At 53.3% G+C, this 17,141-nt stretch overlaps 8 protein-coding genes across 8 annotated transcripts; 3 read left to right on the top strand and 5 right to left on the bottom strand.

The window, feature by feature from the left end:
* Nucleotides 1-196: 196 nt before the first annotated feature.
* On the top strand, nucleotides 197-961 carry M409DRAFT_25702 (uncharacterized protein; the record flags this gene model as incomplete). Its single annotated transcript, XM_033807799.1, has 2 exons — nucleotides 197-304; nucleotides 356-961. The coding sequence occupies 2 exons, from the start codon at nucleotides 197-199 to the stop codon at nucleotides 959-961; spliced, it is 714 nt and encodes a 237-aa protein (XP_033664814.1).
* Nucleotides 962-1,112: 151 nt separating this feature from the next.
* On the bottom strand, nucleotides 1,113-1,985 carry M409DRAFT_25701 (uncharacterized protein; the record flags this gene model as incomplete). Its single annotated transcript, XM_033807798.1, has 1 exon — nucleotides 1,113-1,985. One exon carries the CDS (start codon nucleotides 1,983-1,985, stop codon nucleotides 1,113-1,115), a length of 873 nt encoding a protein of 290 aa, XP_033664813.1.
* Nucleotides 1,986-2,273: 288 nt separating this feature from the next.
* M409DRAFT_25700 (uncharacterized protein) lies at nucleotides 2,274-3,249 on the bottom strand (the record flags this gene model as incomplete). Its single annotated transcript, XM_033807797.1, has 2 exons — nucleotides 2,274-3,033; nucleotides 3,098-3,249. The coding sequence occupies 2 exons, from the start codon at nucleotides 3,247-3,249 to the stop codon at nucleotides 2,274-2,276; spliced, it is 912 nt and encodes a 303-aa protein (XP_033664812.1).
* Nucleotides 3,250-3,449: 200 nt separating this feature from the next.
* On the bottom strand, nucleotides 3,450-5,167 carry M409DRAFT_68179 (uncharacterized protein; the record flags this gene model as incomplete). Its single annotated transcript, XM_033817716.1, has 2 exons — nucleotides 3,450-4,837; nucleotides 4,888-5,167. The coding sequence occupies 2 exons, from the start codon at nucleotides 5,165-5,167 to the stop codon at nucleotides 3,450-3,452; spliced, it is 1,668 nt and encodes a 555-aa protein (XP_033664811.1).
* A 2,252-nt stretch (nucleotides 5,168-7,419) lies between these two features.
* Nucleotides 7,420-7,992, top strand: M409DRAFT_57032 (uncharacterized protein; the record flags this gene model as incomplete). The annotated part of the gene is made up of 1 exon (XM_033813491.1): nucleotides 7,420-7,992. The coding sequence occupies one exon, from the start codon at nucleotides 7,420-7,422 to the stop codon at nucleotides 7,990-7,992; it is 573 nt and encodes a 190-aa protein (XP_033664810.1).
* Nucleotides 7,993-9,163: 1,171 nt separating this feature from the next.
* Nucleotides 9,164-10,294, top strand: M409DRAFT_68178 (uncharacterized protein; the record flags this gene model as incomplete). Its single annotated transcript, XM_033817715.1, has 2 exons — nucleotides 9,164-10,085; nucleotides 10,149-10,294. The coding sequence occupies 2 exons, from the start codon at nucleotides 9,164-9,166 to the stop codon at nucleotides 10,292-10,294; spliced, it is 1,068 nt and encodes a 355-aa protein (XP_033664809.1).
* A 442-nt stretch (nucleotides 10,295-10,736) lies between these two features.
* On the bottom strand, nucleotides 10,737-14,280 carry M409DRAFT_68177 (uncharacterized protein; the record flags this gene model as incomplete). Its single annotated transcript, XM_033817714.1, has 2 exons — nucleotides 10,737-12,041; nucleotides 12,091-14,280. 2 exons carry the CDS (start codon nucleotides 14,278-14,280, stop codon nucleotides 10,737-10,739), a joined length of 3,495 nt encoding a protein of 1,164 aa, XP_033664808.1.
* Nucleotides 14,281-15,473: 1,193 nt separating this feature from the next.
* Nucleotides 15,474-16,988, bottom strand: M409DRAFT_57029 (uncharacterized protein; the record flags this gene model as incomplete). The annotated part of the gene is made up of 2 exons (XM_033813490.1): nucleotides 15,474-16,807; nucleotides 16,898-16,988. The coding sequence occupies 2 exons, from the start codon at nucleotides 16,986-16,988 to the stop codon at nucleotides 15,474-15,476; spliced, it is 1,425 nt and encodes a 474-aa protein (XP_033664807.1).
* Between the last annotated feature and the right edge of the window lie 153 nt (nucleotides 16,989-17,141).

Here is a 17,141-nt window from a genome sequence, read left to right as displayed (position 1 = left end):
GAAAGGATCAACTAACGTCATTGGGATGTAAGCTCAAAGGCTCCTTCCTCTTCCTCTCCTTCGCCATCACATGCCAATTCCTAAATTCCACACCAATCGTAACATCTTCGTATCAAGCAACGACGCTCCTGTCCATCATCGTAGTCCATAAGTTCCAGCATCTCAGATCATACGACTGCAGATCAAACAACACACAATGGCAGGTCTTCGCACCCTTGGCCCCAAAGCGGCCGCTGCTCTGGACGAAGAACTCATGTCCTCTGGCGCATTCTCAATCGACCAATTAATGGAATTAGCAGGTTTAGTAAGTCCCTTGTCACCGTGATTTAGGACCCCTCAAGCTGACATTCAACAGGCCGTCTCCCAGGCACTATACACCCTCTCCCCACCAACCAAAACCCCCAACGTCCTCATAGCCTGCGGCCCCGGCAACAACGGCGGCGACGGCCTCGTCGCCGCCCGCCACCTGCACCACTTCGGCTACAGACCCACCATGTACTTCCCCAAGCAAGGCAAAAGCGAACTGTATCAACGCCTTCGAACGCAACTCGAACAGCTCAAAGTCCCCTTTACGGATGACTTCCTCTCCGCGATGGGCAAGTCGGACTATGTCGTTGATGCGATTTTCGGATTCTCGTTCTCGGGAGAGGTGAGGGAGCCGTTTCCTGCGGTTATTAAAGCTCTGGCGGAGAGTAAGGTTCCTGTGCTGGCGGTGGATGCGCCGAGTTCGTGGAATATTGAGGATGGACCGCCGAAGGAGGGGCCGGGGGTTGGGTATCAGCCTACTGCGTTGATTAGTCTGACGGCGCCGAAGCCGTTGGTGAAGTGGTTCAAGGGGAGGCATTTTGTCGGTGGGAGGTTTGTGAGTAGGGAGATTGCGGAGAAGTATGGATTTGATCTGCCGCCGTATCAGGGGAGTGATCAGGTTGTTGAGATCGGGAGTCAGGGGGAGAAGTTGTGAGGTGTTGGGGAATGCTTGTAGAATACCACAGATGCACATAGTTTGATGTCAACGATGACAAGGTCATAGCTAGATACACATCCTCGATGTGACTGATCCATCAAAAAACGTGACTCTCTCAACAGACGCTCAGTACGAGCAATCGTCTCACTTAGTAAAGCCCGTCCAACTCATAAGCCCTCAGCAAGGCCCGCCATTCTTCGACCCAAACAATCGATCTTGATGTGAGAGACAGCAGAATACTCTCGCCTTGAAGTCCAAGCATCTTGCGATCAGCCTCCACACCTCGCATTGGTTCACGAATATCCGCAACAAACACGTCCCATCTGAAACGATCCGTCCATTTGTTTCCGCCGCCAACAAAAGGTGACTGAGCGGTCGACACCTTGAAGCCCGAGCGACTCGAGTACGTGAAGTTCAGGCTGCCTGAAAAGGGCGAGCCATTGGGCGCAGTCCCTTCGAAAGAAACCTTCAGATGACGAAGAAACTTGACGTTCTGAGCTCCGAACTCCCGAAACCAAGTTCTGGCGTGTGTCTCGAAAGTTTCGTAGTCGAGCAGCGCATCTTCGTCGAAAGACAGATGGAAGTAGTTGTATGACACCCAGAGCGGTCTAACCTCGTCGCGCAGCTTACGACTGCACCTTGCAAATGGTGGTGGTTGTTGGCCGTACTGTGTATGATCCTCAACAGCAAAGCCGCAGGTCCGATTTCGAACCTCATCGGGAAGGTCAAGCAGTCGAAACGGCTTGGCCAGCGTTTTGAGGCTCCTCCAGAGGAGGCGTGGGCATCTTCGCTTCTCCACGGGCACTCGCTTGAACAATGCCGGGCTGACATGGTTGGTTATGATTTCGACGGCTTTGTGTTCCTTGGATGCGTTGCGGGCATAGTGCAAGGGATCAGATACCACGCGGTCCAAGTCGTGCATCTTGAGTATTGCATTGACCTTGACACGCCATCCGTGGAAATTGCCCTCGTACAGCAACCCGCTCTTGGTGAGCGTGCCTTCCTCGACCAGGGCTGGCATGCTTGACTGCAATTCGAAGCAGTTTGCGGATTTATGTTTCAGGGTGCCAGCATTTGTGGTGGTAGGCTCGCATTCGAATCGTAATGTGATGTGGTTGTGGTGGTTGCCTGATTGAAAGACGATGTCGGAGCGTGGGCTGGAAGTCGTGCGATATCTCGAGCTGGTGTGGTGCAGCATTGGCAACTACCTTATGATCATTGGGCAGGCACGTCCCAGCGGGTGACGAGATCCATACCATTGGTATCATCGCTTCAACGAGCAACTGAACAAACGCCATATAACGCCTCGCTAATCACGTTTGCCATATCCGTAACCATTGGGTATTCCATAGCCTCCAAGCCCGCCAGCACCCAATCCACCTCGTTCAATGCCTCCCAACCTATCCTTGCCATGGCTCCTTAGCCTCCTCGGCAATTCCACACCTCTGAAATACGTGACGCAAATCGCAGCAGACGCAAGCGCAGACAAAGCGCAGTACACAAACGTACTGAACGTCAAATGCCCGCCAATGCCCGTCCAGCCTGAAGGCAGCGCGGTGTTGGGATACCACCTCACACTGAACCTCAAAGGCAACGGATCGCCAATGACAATCCTGCTCGGTGGCTCCCTGCTGATCGAATACGCCGTCGCCGCCGCAATCGTCCCAGGAGCCACAGACTTCGGCACCGCATGCACGAGCACATTCAGACTCGTGCTGACATGTAAATGGCTCAACTGCAGCGTCCCCGTCAACGCAACAATCAGCGGCGTATACACATCACTCAGACTGCCCTGTCCCTCCGTCAAATCTTGCGAGCCCTTTTCAAACTCATCTTTCAGCACCGCAGGCGGGAGGGGCTTCGTGGGTATTCGGCAGGTCAAAGGCGCATCGTTGTGGACGTAGAATTCGAGGAGGTGGAAGAACGGGTCGTCGATGAAGTCGATGGTGCAGTTGATTTCCTTTTCGATGCCGAAGTAAAGCTCGAGCGGTCGTCCGGTCTCATTGCATGTGAAAGCGGGCACGTAGGAGAGCTGTCCCGACTCGTCGGTAATGTGTTCGCCGGTGTCACTGCCCAAGCCTCGTGCGTTAGTCTTGCCATTGACCCCTTGCTTCGGTTGAGGATGTAACGTACATTGTTCGGTTGAGGCAAGACACTGGAATTGGCTGGCCGACTTTGTAACCTGGTTGCGCGATGAGCGGTTCTTGCGTTTGCGCCGCGGCGGCCAGGCAAGTGTAGAAGGCGACGACAAGGCGGAGAACGAGTGACAGGCGCGACGACGGCATGGTGGGGTGGTAGTATGTACACGAAGTCCAAGAGGGCGGTGGTGGGTGACAAACCAAGAAAAGTGATCGTTGTCGAACACGTACCGCATGCGGATTCAAGTGAGTTTCAGGGGGTAAGTAAATTTCAGAACGTGGGATGAATTTTGCAGCACTAAGCCAGTTTGATGACATTGATGGCTGGTAGCTCTTGAGTGTTCTATCTACTGCACTGCAACGACCGAGCCAACCCTCATCACAGCAGCGACCTCGTCGTCGATAAGAGGTCCCTTGTACTGCTTCTTTCCACCGATACAGTACCAAATACCGCTCAATATCATGACACCTGCAGTCACGACGATCGAATAGTTCATGGTTGAAGCAGTGACATGATAGTCCGGAGGCCAGACCGACCAAAAGATCACGAAGATCATGTACACGCAGGCGTAGGCATTGTTGATAATACCGAGAATGCCAGGAACTCGCCAGGGACCCCACACGAGGCGTGCGTTGACGACCTCTTCTGAGTCGCTTTGAGATGTCTGCTCGGTGTTGATGGGCTTCTTGTCGTGGCCTGCTTGGGATTCGGCGGGCAATGTATCGATCTCGGTTCCGTGAGGGAGGACATTGCCCTTGATGCGGTGGTAAAGGAGCAAGGCTGCTGGGAGGAAGTACGAGCCATAGAAGCCAGTGATGGTCAGGGAGACTACGTCGTTGAAGGCGGTCGCTGAGCCGATGTAGATGAGAGTGAGGAGCGCCGCAATTGCCGTGACAGTCAGCACAGCAATTACAGGGACCTTCGTTCGGGGCGACACTCTGCCAAGGTATTTCGAGAAGGGTAAGCCGCGATCTCGTGCAAAGGACCAGGTCATTCTCGATGCTGTAGTGGTGATGCCGGTGGCACAGGCCCAAGTCAAGGCGATCACTACAGCCAGCATCACAGTCGCTCCGGCAATGTTTCGAACGCTGTCGTAGAAGATCTGGATGAATGGGAATCCAGTAGCGGTGTCCAAGACAGTTTCGATATCGCCGATGCAGTACAAGATTGTGACAATCATGATGAAGCCCACAGAGCCATTGATCAGCATGGCACCCATGATGGCTCTGGGGATGTTGACTGCTGCGTTGGAGACTTCTTCGGCAAGGTGGACACTGGCATCGGCACCGACGAACGTAGCTACATTCCCAAGAAAGCCGACGCAGTAGGATAGTCCTTGCGCGGGCCAACCACCTTCGTTCAATGCGGTGGCCCAGACGAGGTGCGATGGGCTGTAGGAGGGCGTCATGACCCATAGCGTCACCAAGATGGCGATAAATCCGGCGAGATGGAAGACCAGGATGAAGACCTCAAATCGTGGGAGCCAATTGGGGATCACAACATTGATAAAGATGCAGCCCAACATTACGGCCCATGTCAACAAAGTGCCATGCCATAGTTTGCCGTCATAACCTGGGTAGTCTAGAGTGAGGGCGCCTTGTATCATCGTCCCCGCGAACAATGTTTCTGTGGCTACAGTAGCTATCCAGGCCAAGCTCGTGAGCCAGCCCACGATGTAGCTGGATATTCTCTTGTATTTTGGAGGCGCCAGCATATACACCCAGTAGTATTGGCCTATTGTAAATTAAGAAAGACGACGTGCACGGCTAGATGTGTTTGCTTACCTCCAGCAATCGGTGCAAGCGATGCAAGCTCGGAAATGACAGTATATACTGACATCGTGGAGAGCCAGGCAATGATGAAGCCGTATACCGCTCCAGCTGGACCACCGTTGTTCAATGCTTGGGCGAACAGTGCTAGGACTGTCTCCCATGTGATCAGCTCGCAGACCGCGAAACCGAACATGGAGAAGAAGGAGAAGCGTCGTTTCAAGACCTGCTTCTTTCCAAGCAGCGCCAGGGTGGCGCTGTCGGCCGTTTGAGAGGTGGTAATTGGTTCAGACATGATGCCTGTCGTCGCCAGTATCTCAATGGCTCGTCGTAGTGATGTTTTGATATGCGCAGCGAGATTCTCTCCCCAGCATATCAAAGAATAGATTTAAGTAGGAGGCAGAAGAAGTCGGCCACGAACTCCATGAAGTACCGTGAGGTGACTCAATTGGGTGAAAACTGGCGGTCGCTGTCAGCTGAAGCGATAAGGACGGCGTGGGAAAGAAGATGCGAACGTGAAGAGGACGCAGGGCCGTTTATGAGAGGTGCAGGTTTAACTTTACGCTTGTTGCCCGCCGGTGCAACTGTACAACTTCCTCACTTCGAGAACATGGAGACGTGTTTGTCCCATCTTTCTCTACAACATCCAGAAAGAGCCATCTGGAGGTGTCCTCGGTGCATCTGGTCTGGTGTCACGACTCCCACCATGGCCAGCCAATGTCATCTTTCTCACATCCCTCACTGTCGGTCTTCGCCACGCCCTGCTGCATCTCGGGTAAGTATCTTAGCGGCGAGTGCGGAGTCGTTGTGGTCCATGCATGCAGAGCGTGGGAGAGGTTGCATTTGCCTGCCGCGTGACAAACGCCTTCGTGGCCAAAGTATTCGAGGCATCCTGGCATCAGGGTGGCGAGTACAGGTGAGATTCGAAGTGAGAACGGGTCAAGCCTTATCTAAGATGTCTTGAGCATGCTTGCAGTGCTTGCATGTGTCCTTTAGCACGTGGCTGGGCAAGGGGCGAAAACCTTTTTCCGGACCCAGTCGAAGCCAATTCCAGACGTCACTTCGTCTTTCACGTTCACATCACCTTACTGTTACTGCAAGCATGTCTCTACAACATGCCTTAGTAGATCTTGGGACAAAACTCAACATTTCTAGCTAGATCATTTGTGTTTCAATATCGAATGCGAATTGATGGCGGTGGCCGTTCGAGCTCCTAATCGTCCCGGACGCGAGATGCAAAGAGCCTTCTATCGTTTGCTACTTCTTCTCCTCCATGTGGATGTCGACACTGCAGACAATTCGATTTTTAACTTATCTGGCCTGCATATTTCGCCTGCAAAAGACAATTGACACACTTCGCGCATTCCTCGAAATGTCCATGTGCTTGGCTTGAACTCTCGTACCACCATCTCCTTGGCGCGATCTGCTTGGATTCGTCGACTTCTCCAACGGGCACTCAGATCATCGACCATAAGGAGATCATACTTGCATGCAAAGCTGCATGCTGTGGTGGCAATATTATACTAGCCTAGGGAACTATCAAATGCGCCTCCTGAAGGATTCTCCATCGGTCGGCATTCAAGCTAAAATGCAAATTGTTCTGGTGTTCAATGTCAAAAGCACTGCAGGCTCTATTGGATGCGTCAATACCACATCGTGCTTGGAACGGAACGGCCCGCCAGTTGATGCGATGAAGCTGCATTTATGGTGACGAAGAAAACGACAAGATTTGTATCTCCGACGGCCTGTTTGCCGTTCGCGATTCGCGACAAAGGGCCATACTAGCAGTTTTTAGGGACCGCGTATGACGGTAGTATGATTGACCACTAACTTCAAAAGATGTGTTGATGGTGATACTTCTGTAGGGTGTGTGTATGCGCCTGCTCTAACAAAAAGATGGCTCGAATCGCAGAGGTTACGTTCGACACAATTTGAATCAAAAGCCGAAAAAGAAAGTCGCTGCCCAGACTCGAACTCACGACCAAAGACTGGATTCCACCCTGATTCGATCGAAGTCACGGCTACAAAAATACCAACCCACACCCTGACTCGAACTCACAAACCCTAGGAAAACGACAAAAAGAAACACCTAACGTGGATAGTGTGGTTGTCTTGGCACAATCCGGCCCTTTTTTCCAACCTGAGAGGGAACAACCCAGGGACACATTAAGATTTTCAGCATTCGCACGTTCAAGGGAAGAGAAAATCCCGTCATTTCCGAGAGTCGAACTCATGGTTGGCGCGTGGGTGGGTCAGGGTTATTACCACTAGACCATTCATGCCGAGACCAACCCGTACCGGATCGTAGGATTATTGCTCTAATTGGGGGAGGGGTAATTCTTTGGGCTTATAAGGGTTCATTCTGCCTGCCGGCGGGCGGTGAACATGAGACCCCTCGCCCTCCTTCACTCGTGAATGCAGATGACGGCTCACCATTCACAGGTGGAGACGCGAGCACTTCTTGTACTCGTGCGCAGATCAACCTCGATCCATGGCCTGGAGTTTTTCGAACTTCATCCAACTCGACAGCACCGCCGAGAGCATATCATGAGGTCGGTCCTCGTGCCTCTGAACGAGGCGGCTCGTCGCAATCTCAACACCCACCACCCATTGCACATCGATGCAAGGACTAGAGACTCAGGAACGGATGCAACCAGTCATGCCGTGACACAACTTGAGAGATCGCAACAGCGACTCGGCCGCAACATCCAACGACGCCAGCTCGCTCTCGCTCAGCAGCGTCTGCAGGATATGAGGTTGAACGCTCCGCTTGATGACACTGATACCAGAGCCAAGGCGGAAGTGGACCACCTGAAGCAGCATCTTAATTCCATCAACACTGAGGCGAGCCACGCCATTCGGGATGACGACCAGAGGGTCCAGAGCAAGATGGAGGCGGCCATGGAAAACTTGAAAATCGATTGCGGTCGTCGGATACCAGCGTCACTTCGAAGCATCAAGAGGCGGCACCGAGATCGACTCAAGTTGGAGTTGAACCAACGACAGCATAACACAGGCAACGTCTCAGTGACTGCTGAGAAGGTGCTTCAGGAGGACGGCACGGCGTACTATTCGAATGCTGGCCTGCGGCTTGGCCAGAAAGATCTGCCACAGCCGTGACTACCACCGTCGACTTCAGCTATCTGAAGACGTCCACCGACCTGCTCTTGATAAAGCATGCCCTTCTCTTTCTGGTCCAATTCTGTATCCCTCGCGAGCTTTCAACGCAGTCCAAGGCACGATCGATCCACAGTCGGTTCACAGACGTCGAAAGCATGGCGACTCCATGCGTTCCACCTTGAACACAACCACGAGGGCGATTGCTTCTGGCGCCACCTTCGGTAACAAGTCGTATCATGAACTTTCAAGAACCAGCGAGCCCATCCATCGCGGCCAGACGTAGCCGACGGGTCAACATTAAAGTCCATCTCTTCCAGGTTTGACGGTTTCGCAATATCGGCATCAGAGCACCACAAGAATCGGGGGATAGCAACAGAATGCCACGAATGCGGCAAGACAGCTCGGGTGTCGTCTACTCGCTGTTTCACACGCTTTTAGGATAACGTCGGCGATTCCGCGGGCTCGACACCCACAGCCCAGGTTCCATGACGATCTTGTACGACGCTCAAGATAAAGATCTCAAAGAAGTGCACGTGGCCGCCTCAAAGCCTCAGAGAGTTTTGATGAAAGGAATGCAAGACGGTTAGATGGAATCTTTGACGAAGCAGGTACATGTCGTGCCTGAGTACTGCACGCTAGAGAAACCTTCGTAAATCGATACCGAAGGGGGCACGGCAGAAGGGAGACAGAGGGGGAGGGGTCTAGAATTCCAGCCGGGATTTCAAAGCAGCCTCATCAATGTCCAACCAAATTCATTAGCCCGAGGTTCGAGAACACACTGACTCTGACAAACTGACCTCGCCGCCATCGCTGCACCGAAATACCCACTCGCGGCGCATTCGCCCTTGACGGTGCACTAACCCAAACAACTAATCCACCCGCCGAGCCAGCGAGCGAGCAGCCCACCCTTCGAGCATGGTCTGATCAGATAACCGCGTGACGTACATCTTTCTCGTCGCCATCGAAAACACTTGAAACTTCTCTTCTACAATAACAAACACCTCCCATACAAATATCCGCCAAAGTGTTCGCCAACGCCTTTCGCCGAACAGGCTTCAAACCCCTCCGTTCGAGCATCACCGTACCCCTCGCCGCCGCCGGAGCTTTCTACCGTCCTGCACAGTCGGCCGAATTGGCCTCCTCGTCTCCTACCCTCAACCAGACGCGCAACATGCATAACAAGCTGGTCATAATAGGCTCCGGGCCTGCTGGCCACACGGCCGCCATCTACGCCGCACGCGCCGACCTCAAGCCTGTCATGTACGAGGGTTTCCTCGCGCTGGGCATCGCGGCAGGTGGCCAGCTCACGACGACCGATGAGGTGGAGAACTTCCCTGGGTTCAAGATGATCAAGGGCGCCACGCTCATGGATCAGATGCGCGCACAGAGCGAGGAGTGTGGGGCGACGATTGTGAGCCAGACTGTGGGTAAGGTGGATTTCAGCTCGAGGCCGTTCAAGTACTGGTTGAACCCTATGGGCGATGACGAGAACCTCGAGGAGGAGACACACACCGCGGACAGCATCATCCTCGCGACGGGAGCCAAGGCGAGGAGATTGGACCTGCCAGGCGAGGAAAAGTACTGGGGCAACGGAGTCAGTGCCTGCGCCGTCTGTGACGGATCCCTCCCCATCTTCAGAGAGAAGCCACTCGTGGTGATCGGAGGCGGCGACAGTGCCGTCGAAGAATCCCTCTACCTCACCAAGAAAGCCAGCAAAGTCACCGTCCTCGTACGAAGAGGCGAACTGCGCGCCAGCAAGACCAACGCGAGGAGACTGCAGAACCACCCCAAGGTGGAGATCAAGTGGAACACGCAGGGTGTGGAGATCAAGGGTGACGAGGGACCGAGAGGTCTCATGAAGAGCATGGTCATCAAGAACAACAAGACGGGCGAGCAGGAGGAAATTCCAGCGAATGGTCTTTTCTACGCTGTCGGTCACGAGCCTGCGACGCACCTCTTCAAGGGCCAGCTCAAGATGGACGAGGATGGATACCTCATCACCACGCCTGGCACGACCGAGACGAATGTCCCGGGTATCTTCGCAGCTGGTGATGTGCAGGATAAGAAGTACCGCCAGGCCGTTACTTCAGCAGGTAAGTCTACCCCACTACCAACTCATGCAAAATCTGTACATATGCTAACATTCTCCTCTCCAGGCTCTGGCTGCATGGCCGCCCTCGAAGCCGAGAAATGGCTCGCCGAAAACGAAGACGACATGACCAACGGCGTCGAAGGCGACAACGAAGTCAAGAATGGCGCCAACGGCGAAGTCCCCGAATACCGATCGAACCCGTTGTTGTAATCAAGTCGCGCAATCCCACCCGCAAAGGCAAGGAGTTCGCAGATATTGTGCGCAGGTCTGAGGGCAAGAAGAAGTAGAGTCCAGGGTCATGCATATAGCTAGAGAGAAGAGAAAGGGAGGAATGGAGTTGAATACCCATCATTGCGATCGAGTCTTTTTCTCCAGACCAGCATATTGGTGTTTCTTGTAGATGGAGAATAGTTGGGCAATCAATCAAGCATAACTCATAGCCACCTTGCAAACCACATGGCGAGGAGCCGATATCTCATTCCAAAGTTTCTCCTCGTTCATTGCTGTCGTATAAGATAAAATGCCCGCTTGCAATGCCAGAAAATATCTACATGCAAACGACGCATCTGTGAACCCCAAGATAAAAATGCCAGCAAACATGCATGCCTCTCCCCCTTGTACGACGCCGACCAGAAACCATAAACTCCCACCCTTAAAGATGATCCAAAACCACACAGTTACTCACGTTCGTCTTCCTCCTGCTCACCCCATTCCCACTCCCTCCAGCACTCCCACCACCCACACTCTTCGACGCCGGCGGCAGATGTTCCCTCGCATACTCCTCCCTGATCCTCTTCGCCTCTTTATCCCACGTCGCGACTTTCTCCTCCCAGTCCTTCCGGATCTGATCCGCAAGCTCTTGCGCCGTCTGGCTCTGCACAAGGTACGGTTGTTTGGCCTTGTCGTCCGCCGCCTTCCACCACTTCCCGATAGTCTGCCGAATCATGTCGCGGCCGGAGTTGGAGAGTTCTTTGGCGCAGTAGGCTTTGCATTCTTCCCATTTGGCTTTGGTGAAGAGAAGGAAGGGGTTGACGCCGGGGCGGGTGGGTTTGACGGGCCGGTCGCCGATTTGCGTGAGGATTACACTGATGACGGCGGCTTCGTAGTCGAGGTCCGAGGAGTCGTAGCTGGGGGCCACCCAGAAGGAGGGGTCTGTCGCGCAGACGCTTTTGGCTGGAGGCCCGGAGGGTTTGGCTGGGGCCCAATAGGTGGTGGTTGTTACGGGAATGTCGGTGAGTTGGAGGTTCTCTTCCTCTTGCTTGATGATTGGTCCACCTGGGTAGGTATCTACCTGTGCAGTCTGAGTCAAACTGGCACTGAGTGCCATTGTTGTCTGCTGATCGAGAGGTGCGTGTAGGATCGGCTGCTGAGGAGGTGCAAAATGCGCCATCATCTCCTGCTTGATCGGAGGAGGCCCAACAAGTGGACTGGGAAGCTTGATCACACCGGCCATGCTGTCCATGACATCTGCAGCCGCGCGTAATCCAGACAGAAACGCACCATGAACAGTTGCAGGGTGGGTGCCACAGGTGGCCTCTCCTGCAAAGTGCAGGCTGCCAACAGACTTCGCCATGAGGTCGTAGTCGCCCGGTCGAGTCTCCGGTCCAACGTATGAATATGTGCCCCTGGTAAAAGGATCTCTTCTCCACCTCGTCACAATCACTTCGAGCGGCGCAGGTACCCTGTTCTGGCCAAAGACGGTTCGTAGCCGATCCGTGACTTCAGTCATGAGTGTGTTGGTATCCGTCCATTCCGCCTCGTGTGCCGCGTTCCCTGCCATCAGTGCAATGAGCATTGGCCTTCCGCTGATTTTTGAGCAGTTCCAGATGAGATAGAATCGACCTCTTCTTCTCGCATAATCGGACGGGTCAAGGCTGGCTTTCTGTTCAGCTTCGTTGAGCAGACCAAACATGTCTCGTTCGTCGTCCCAGAAAGGCTTGTCGTAGAGGAGGATGACCTGCAAAGAGTGTTAGATAAGTATAAACGATCTCCGCGATATAGCATACCTTGTTCAGCAGACCAAACCCCATGCGGTCGACAGCTCCTTGCTTCCACCTTGGTAAAGGCGGATCGAAGTCAATGGCACCGGATTTCAAAACACCCAAAGGCGCAGTCATGACCACTTCATCAGCTTCGATTACTTCTCCGTCGGTGCAAACGATTTTGGTTGGCAGTGCTTCATGACTCTCGTGGTTGCCGTCATCGTAGTGAATGCTGTCCACAATTCGATTGAATCGAACGTCGAGCTTGGTCGGGAGGTTCATGAGACCTCGCAGCACTTGGGTATATCCGCCAACGATTTCTGAGTGGGCACCCTCGAACTCATTGCCGGTATCCTGGTCGTGGCCACTGAGGCTCAGCTGCGACACAGGCGCCGCGTTGGCGTATTCGAGATTTGCATGGTGCCAGTTGAGAAGCCGCATGTCGACCGGGTTCAAGTTGATGAGATCTTGATACTGTATGATGGCCTCGTCCATAACAGTCCCCAGCGTTGGGTAATCGCTAGCGTTCGCGACACGTTGTAGTGAAATGCTTTGATTTCGAGCGATGCCTTCTCTTACTTCCCAGCCCATATCTTTCACAGCACGCGAGGCACTGTGCATTGCGCTGCTTCCTTCGATGACTTGGCTTCTGCCAGTGAGCTTTTCTGTTCCTGGTGGTGCATTACGCCGACGCCCTCGTCTGGCAGATGGCTTGTGTGCTTTGATGTGTGCTGAAGGTAGGGGCTCGAGTTGAAAGGCGGAAAAGCCATCAGGAGCAGGGTCACGGCAGCGGTTGATCAAGTCTTCGTCACCCTTCAGTGTCTCTTGCCTTTGAGGCTCCGCTCGGAATTCGCCTGCTCTGTCCGAAATGTCGGTGTACAACTCAGTGTTGAGCATGTCTTTCTTCTCGTCGATAGGCCTGCCGTTGGTGTCATAGATTGTCAGGGCATCCTTCATCAGATGATATCGCAGACCAAGTTGACCGCGAATGATCGTATCAAGCGGATTGCCATGCTCGAAGCCGGTGACAATCATTGCTCCCATCTCGGCGGTGTTGCGCAGGTCGTCAGGTAGGCTGTCTTTCACTTGACTTCGAAGTGGCTTCGAATACACTCGACCGCCGATACGTTTTCGCCCTTCGAGTACAATGACCTTTGGAGGGCGTTCACCCATGCCGACCCATTTGGCAGCCTGTCGTCTGAAGAGGCCTTCCAATTGTCGTGCGGTCGTAAGACCGGAGACACCAGCACCAATGACCACCACTGTCCGTTGTCTAGCTTCTTTACTGAACTTTTGCGGTATTGAAGGATCTTTCGGATGTTCGATGCAGCCAAAGTTGATGTAGCCGTTCCGGGTCAACCATCGATATGCGACCTCTGCAAGACCGAAAAAGCGGCTTTCCTTGGCACATCCCGCTGCCTCTTCCATTGTGATGCTACAGAGAGGGTTTTGGTGCCATAATCTGAGAATCGCATTTCGTATATTGAGATAGACTGTGATTTCCTTCGACATGAGCAGGTCGATGAGAAGTTTGTGCTCACCCGCATGCAACGAGTAGGGATCGAGCCGAGATGCGTTGGCCGCTTCGATACATTCACTGGCGAAGACATCTGCTGGCAGACGAGATGGAATCGATGAGCGCGGTCGAAATTTGATATCTGGTAGAGGTACTTTCCGAGGCCTGCCGACCGGCCGTCCGACCTTTGGTGAAGATTGTACAGTGGTGGTAGGGGCGGTCTCAGTCACAGGAGGCCTCACTTTCGGTGGTCGTCCCCGTTTCTTTGGGATTTTCTGAGGTGGTTGCGGCTCTATCGTCGGGGAGATATCTGTCTGAGTAGGCAATATCGGTGCCACCGTCGCAGGGGAGTTCGGTTTCGTCGCCGAAGTTTTCAATGTTCCGTCGGACAGGCGCTTTTTCGAGGGTGTGTTGATTTTGTTCCTGTCGTTAGGAGGCTCTTCGGCTGCGACAGATGAGCATACTGAAGAAATGCCAGTGCTGGGGCCGGAATCTGAGGAGCCATATCGCTGCCATTTACCATTCACATCGAGTTGCCACTTGTCTTTGTGAATTGAGCCGTCGGATATTCGATCGAAGATATCAGTTCCGGTCGAAGATAAACTGCTGTCGTCCTCGTCGACGTTTGTTGAGTGGGCGATATTGGTCATCGCGCCAGCGACGGCCTGAGGGTCGGCCGCGCATCGAGTATCTGCCATTGCCATCCTCCGATATTTCCTCTCACGAAGTTGAGGTGTGTTTGGGGTGTGGTGTATGCCTTTCCGCCACCATAATCGTCGGTCAATGTCTGATATTGAGGTGCGGGTGCAGTAGTTCGGGCGGGCTGGTCACGCGGAGTTCAGGGTGCCGAGTTCTCGTCTCGTTGGCCGACTGCACCGATGTGCCTTGATCATTCACGAACATAGGAGCCAAGCGAATGACTTAATCGTTCATTCTCCCTCTGGTGGATGCGGATATCAAGTCGACGCCGCAGTCAGATCAGCTCTGCTGTCTTCCCCTCGCAACTTCCCGCCCCACTAATATTAGCGGCTTTCTCTCCCACCTCGACTTCACCTCTTCATTCGCAGACCTCGGGATGTCGATATGGCCTCAATACTTCCCATCATGACCGCCGGCTTGATGACGAGGGACGATGGCGTTGTCTGCCGCATCCTGCCTTGATCCGACAGCTTGTGCCAGCTCGATGGCGACCTCCCCCGATGCTGAGCTCAGCTGCGCCGAAAGTCTGAAAAGAAGAGCAGTAAATCAAGACATATTGGCCGGCCGGTGCCTCAACCCCATCGAAACCGAATCGAAATATCTGCGTTGGATACTTGGTGATGGCAGGGATAGATTGAAGATGGATATGAGATGATTGAGATGGCGAGAGAGGGCTCAAGATGGCAACGGTGTGGCTAAGATACAGTACGCTCAACATCACCAATGCGAGAATGCCTGAGCATTATTCGTTTCCACGACGTTGCCTTCAAAATATTTTGTTTGAAGTCATCCTAATAATTCATGGTATGTGATGTGAAGCCTTGTGTGTACTCGGCGCTGACCAGCCTCTCAGATGTAGGCACCGCGTTCCTTTTTCATCCAAATTTATGGTTTAGTTGAAATACATCTGGGCCATAAAGATCATTCTCGAGGTGTTCAAAAACGATAGGCATGGAGTATATGTATAGCAGAACTTCCAGGCGACACCTCCACTTCTGATGACGAAAGAGCGGCGCGGAAAAAGAAACACTATGAGATTCCCCGTCGAATCATGAATGCTCCGGCTTCGATGGCTTTGTGTAACACGTCAGTGACAATGGCATGGCATGGCGAGACAATTTGAGAGTCTGGAGCACGAAGCCCCGAGATGATACGGGTTTGAGCCAATGCTTTCAGCAGCACAAAATCTTTTTCAGCTACGGCTACCTTCGCTATCCTCTGCTACTTTGAAGCCAAGCCCGAATCCTGCACCTAGACCTGTTCTTGAGCCACCGAAACCCAGTCCAGCGAAGCCGCCACCACTTTCCTCTTCGTCTTCATCTTCCATTTCTTCATCCTCGTCTTCATCAGGCTTCTCATCCTTGTTCGACGCATTGCTATCGCCATTGAGCGGCGGCTCAGGTGGAGCTTCAATGGCAGGCACGTCTTTCTTGTTCTCCGCATCGATGCCCTTCTCCTTCCTGAGCGCCTCGAATTTCTCGGCCGTCTCCTTGAGCGCGCGCTGTATCCTGACTTCTTCCTCTGCCAACCGGATCTTTTCCCTCTGCAGATGCTCCATGGCCTGCAATTTCTGCATGCGTGAGCTTTGCATTTCCGAAAGTTGCTTACGCAAGCGCTCAATCGCACCATCGAGGGTGGGCAAGGGTGTGATAATGGGTGGCGTTTTGGGTCTTAAGTCGGTGGGATCGGAGGATGTGGCGTTTTGCACATACGTGCCATGCTTGGTCTGGGCATTCTCGAAAGCCTCGTTGCGCTCTCGCTCGCTGTCGTCTGATTCTGCATCCGAGGCGCCTTCTGCTTCCGCAATCTGCGCAGCCATATCCTGTTTCCTCCGTCGCGCAGCCTCTGCCTCGGCTTTACGACCAAGCGCAATCCTTCCATCCTCCGTAAATTCGTCAAAGTTCTCCATGATGTCTTCATCGTCGGCGACAAGCCTACTTTCCAGCTGACCATATTTGTCCTTTGGCTTGAGAACAAGTCTGCCTTGCTCATCCTTCATCACATTATCGTCATCGTCATCCAGATCTGGATCGTCAGGGTCAAGCGATATGAACTCTTCTGCTTGTTGCTCTTTTGCGAGTCGTGCCCGGCGTGCTTTTTTCTCTGCGATCTCTGTGGCTGACGGTATCGCTGATGATTGCTGGTAGTGCGCCAGTGACGAACCAAACTTGGACGATATGTCTAGTGCCTGTGTGCCAGAGGATACTTTCTCTATCTCCGTATCACCAGCCGAACTGACATTTTGTGGAGTTGCGGGTGTGCTGTCTTTAAGTTCCTGCAGTGAAGCTGCGCTGTAACTCGGCCGTTCTTCGTCGTCTTCGTATTGTCGTGTCGGCAGCTGTGAGGCTAATAACGAAGATCGCTTTGATGCATTGTGCTGGACCGCTATTCGCGAGACGTTCGACTTTTTCGGTGTGATTACGGCAGCCTCTGAATCCTCTTCATCTTCAACAGCTGATGGTCCGAGTGACTGGCGTAATGAGGTCGACTTGCGAGGTTTCGTAGTGGGGCGTTTGATAACAGACTCTATTTTCACGCACGCAGTCAGCGCCTGTCAAGAGCTGGGACTTTGCGTCAGAGCCATGGAGTATGTATTGCACTTTTGTTGTCACATACCTGAAGGCTGCTGAGGACCTGACGCCTCTTCTTCATCCTCGTCGTGGCCGATTTTTCGCGGCACACGGCGCAGTGACGAGGATTTCTTCATGTCGGCAGTTTGTATGTGGTGGTGTTGTTCAATCAAATGCGCTGGCAGAGAACATTCATCTCGACGACTTCTTCACGTGTGATCCCGCGCTTCGGGAAGGCCTGCCGAAGGTCTTGGCGCCGCTTCCCCGCAACGATTTCCGCCGCCGAAAGC

The sequence above is a fragment of the Zasmidium cellare genome (genome assembly GCF_010093935.1).
Source record: "Zasmidium cellare ATCC 36951 unplaced genomic scaffold M409scaffold_28, whole genome shotgun sequence".
NCBI lineage: Eukaryota > Fungi > Ascomycota > Dothideomycetes > Mycosphaerellales > Mycosphaerellaceae > Zasmidium > Zasmidium cellare.
Note: the sequence above shows the minus strand (reverse complement) of the source record. Positions and strands in the feature narration are given on the sequence as shown.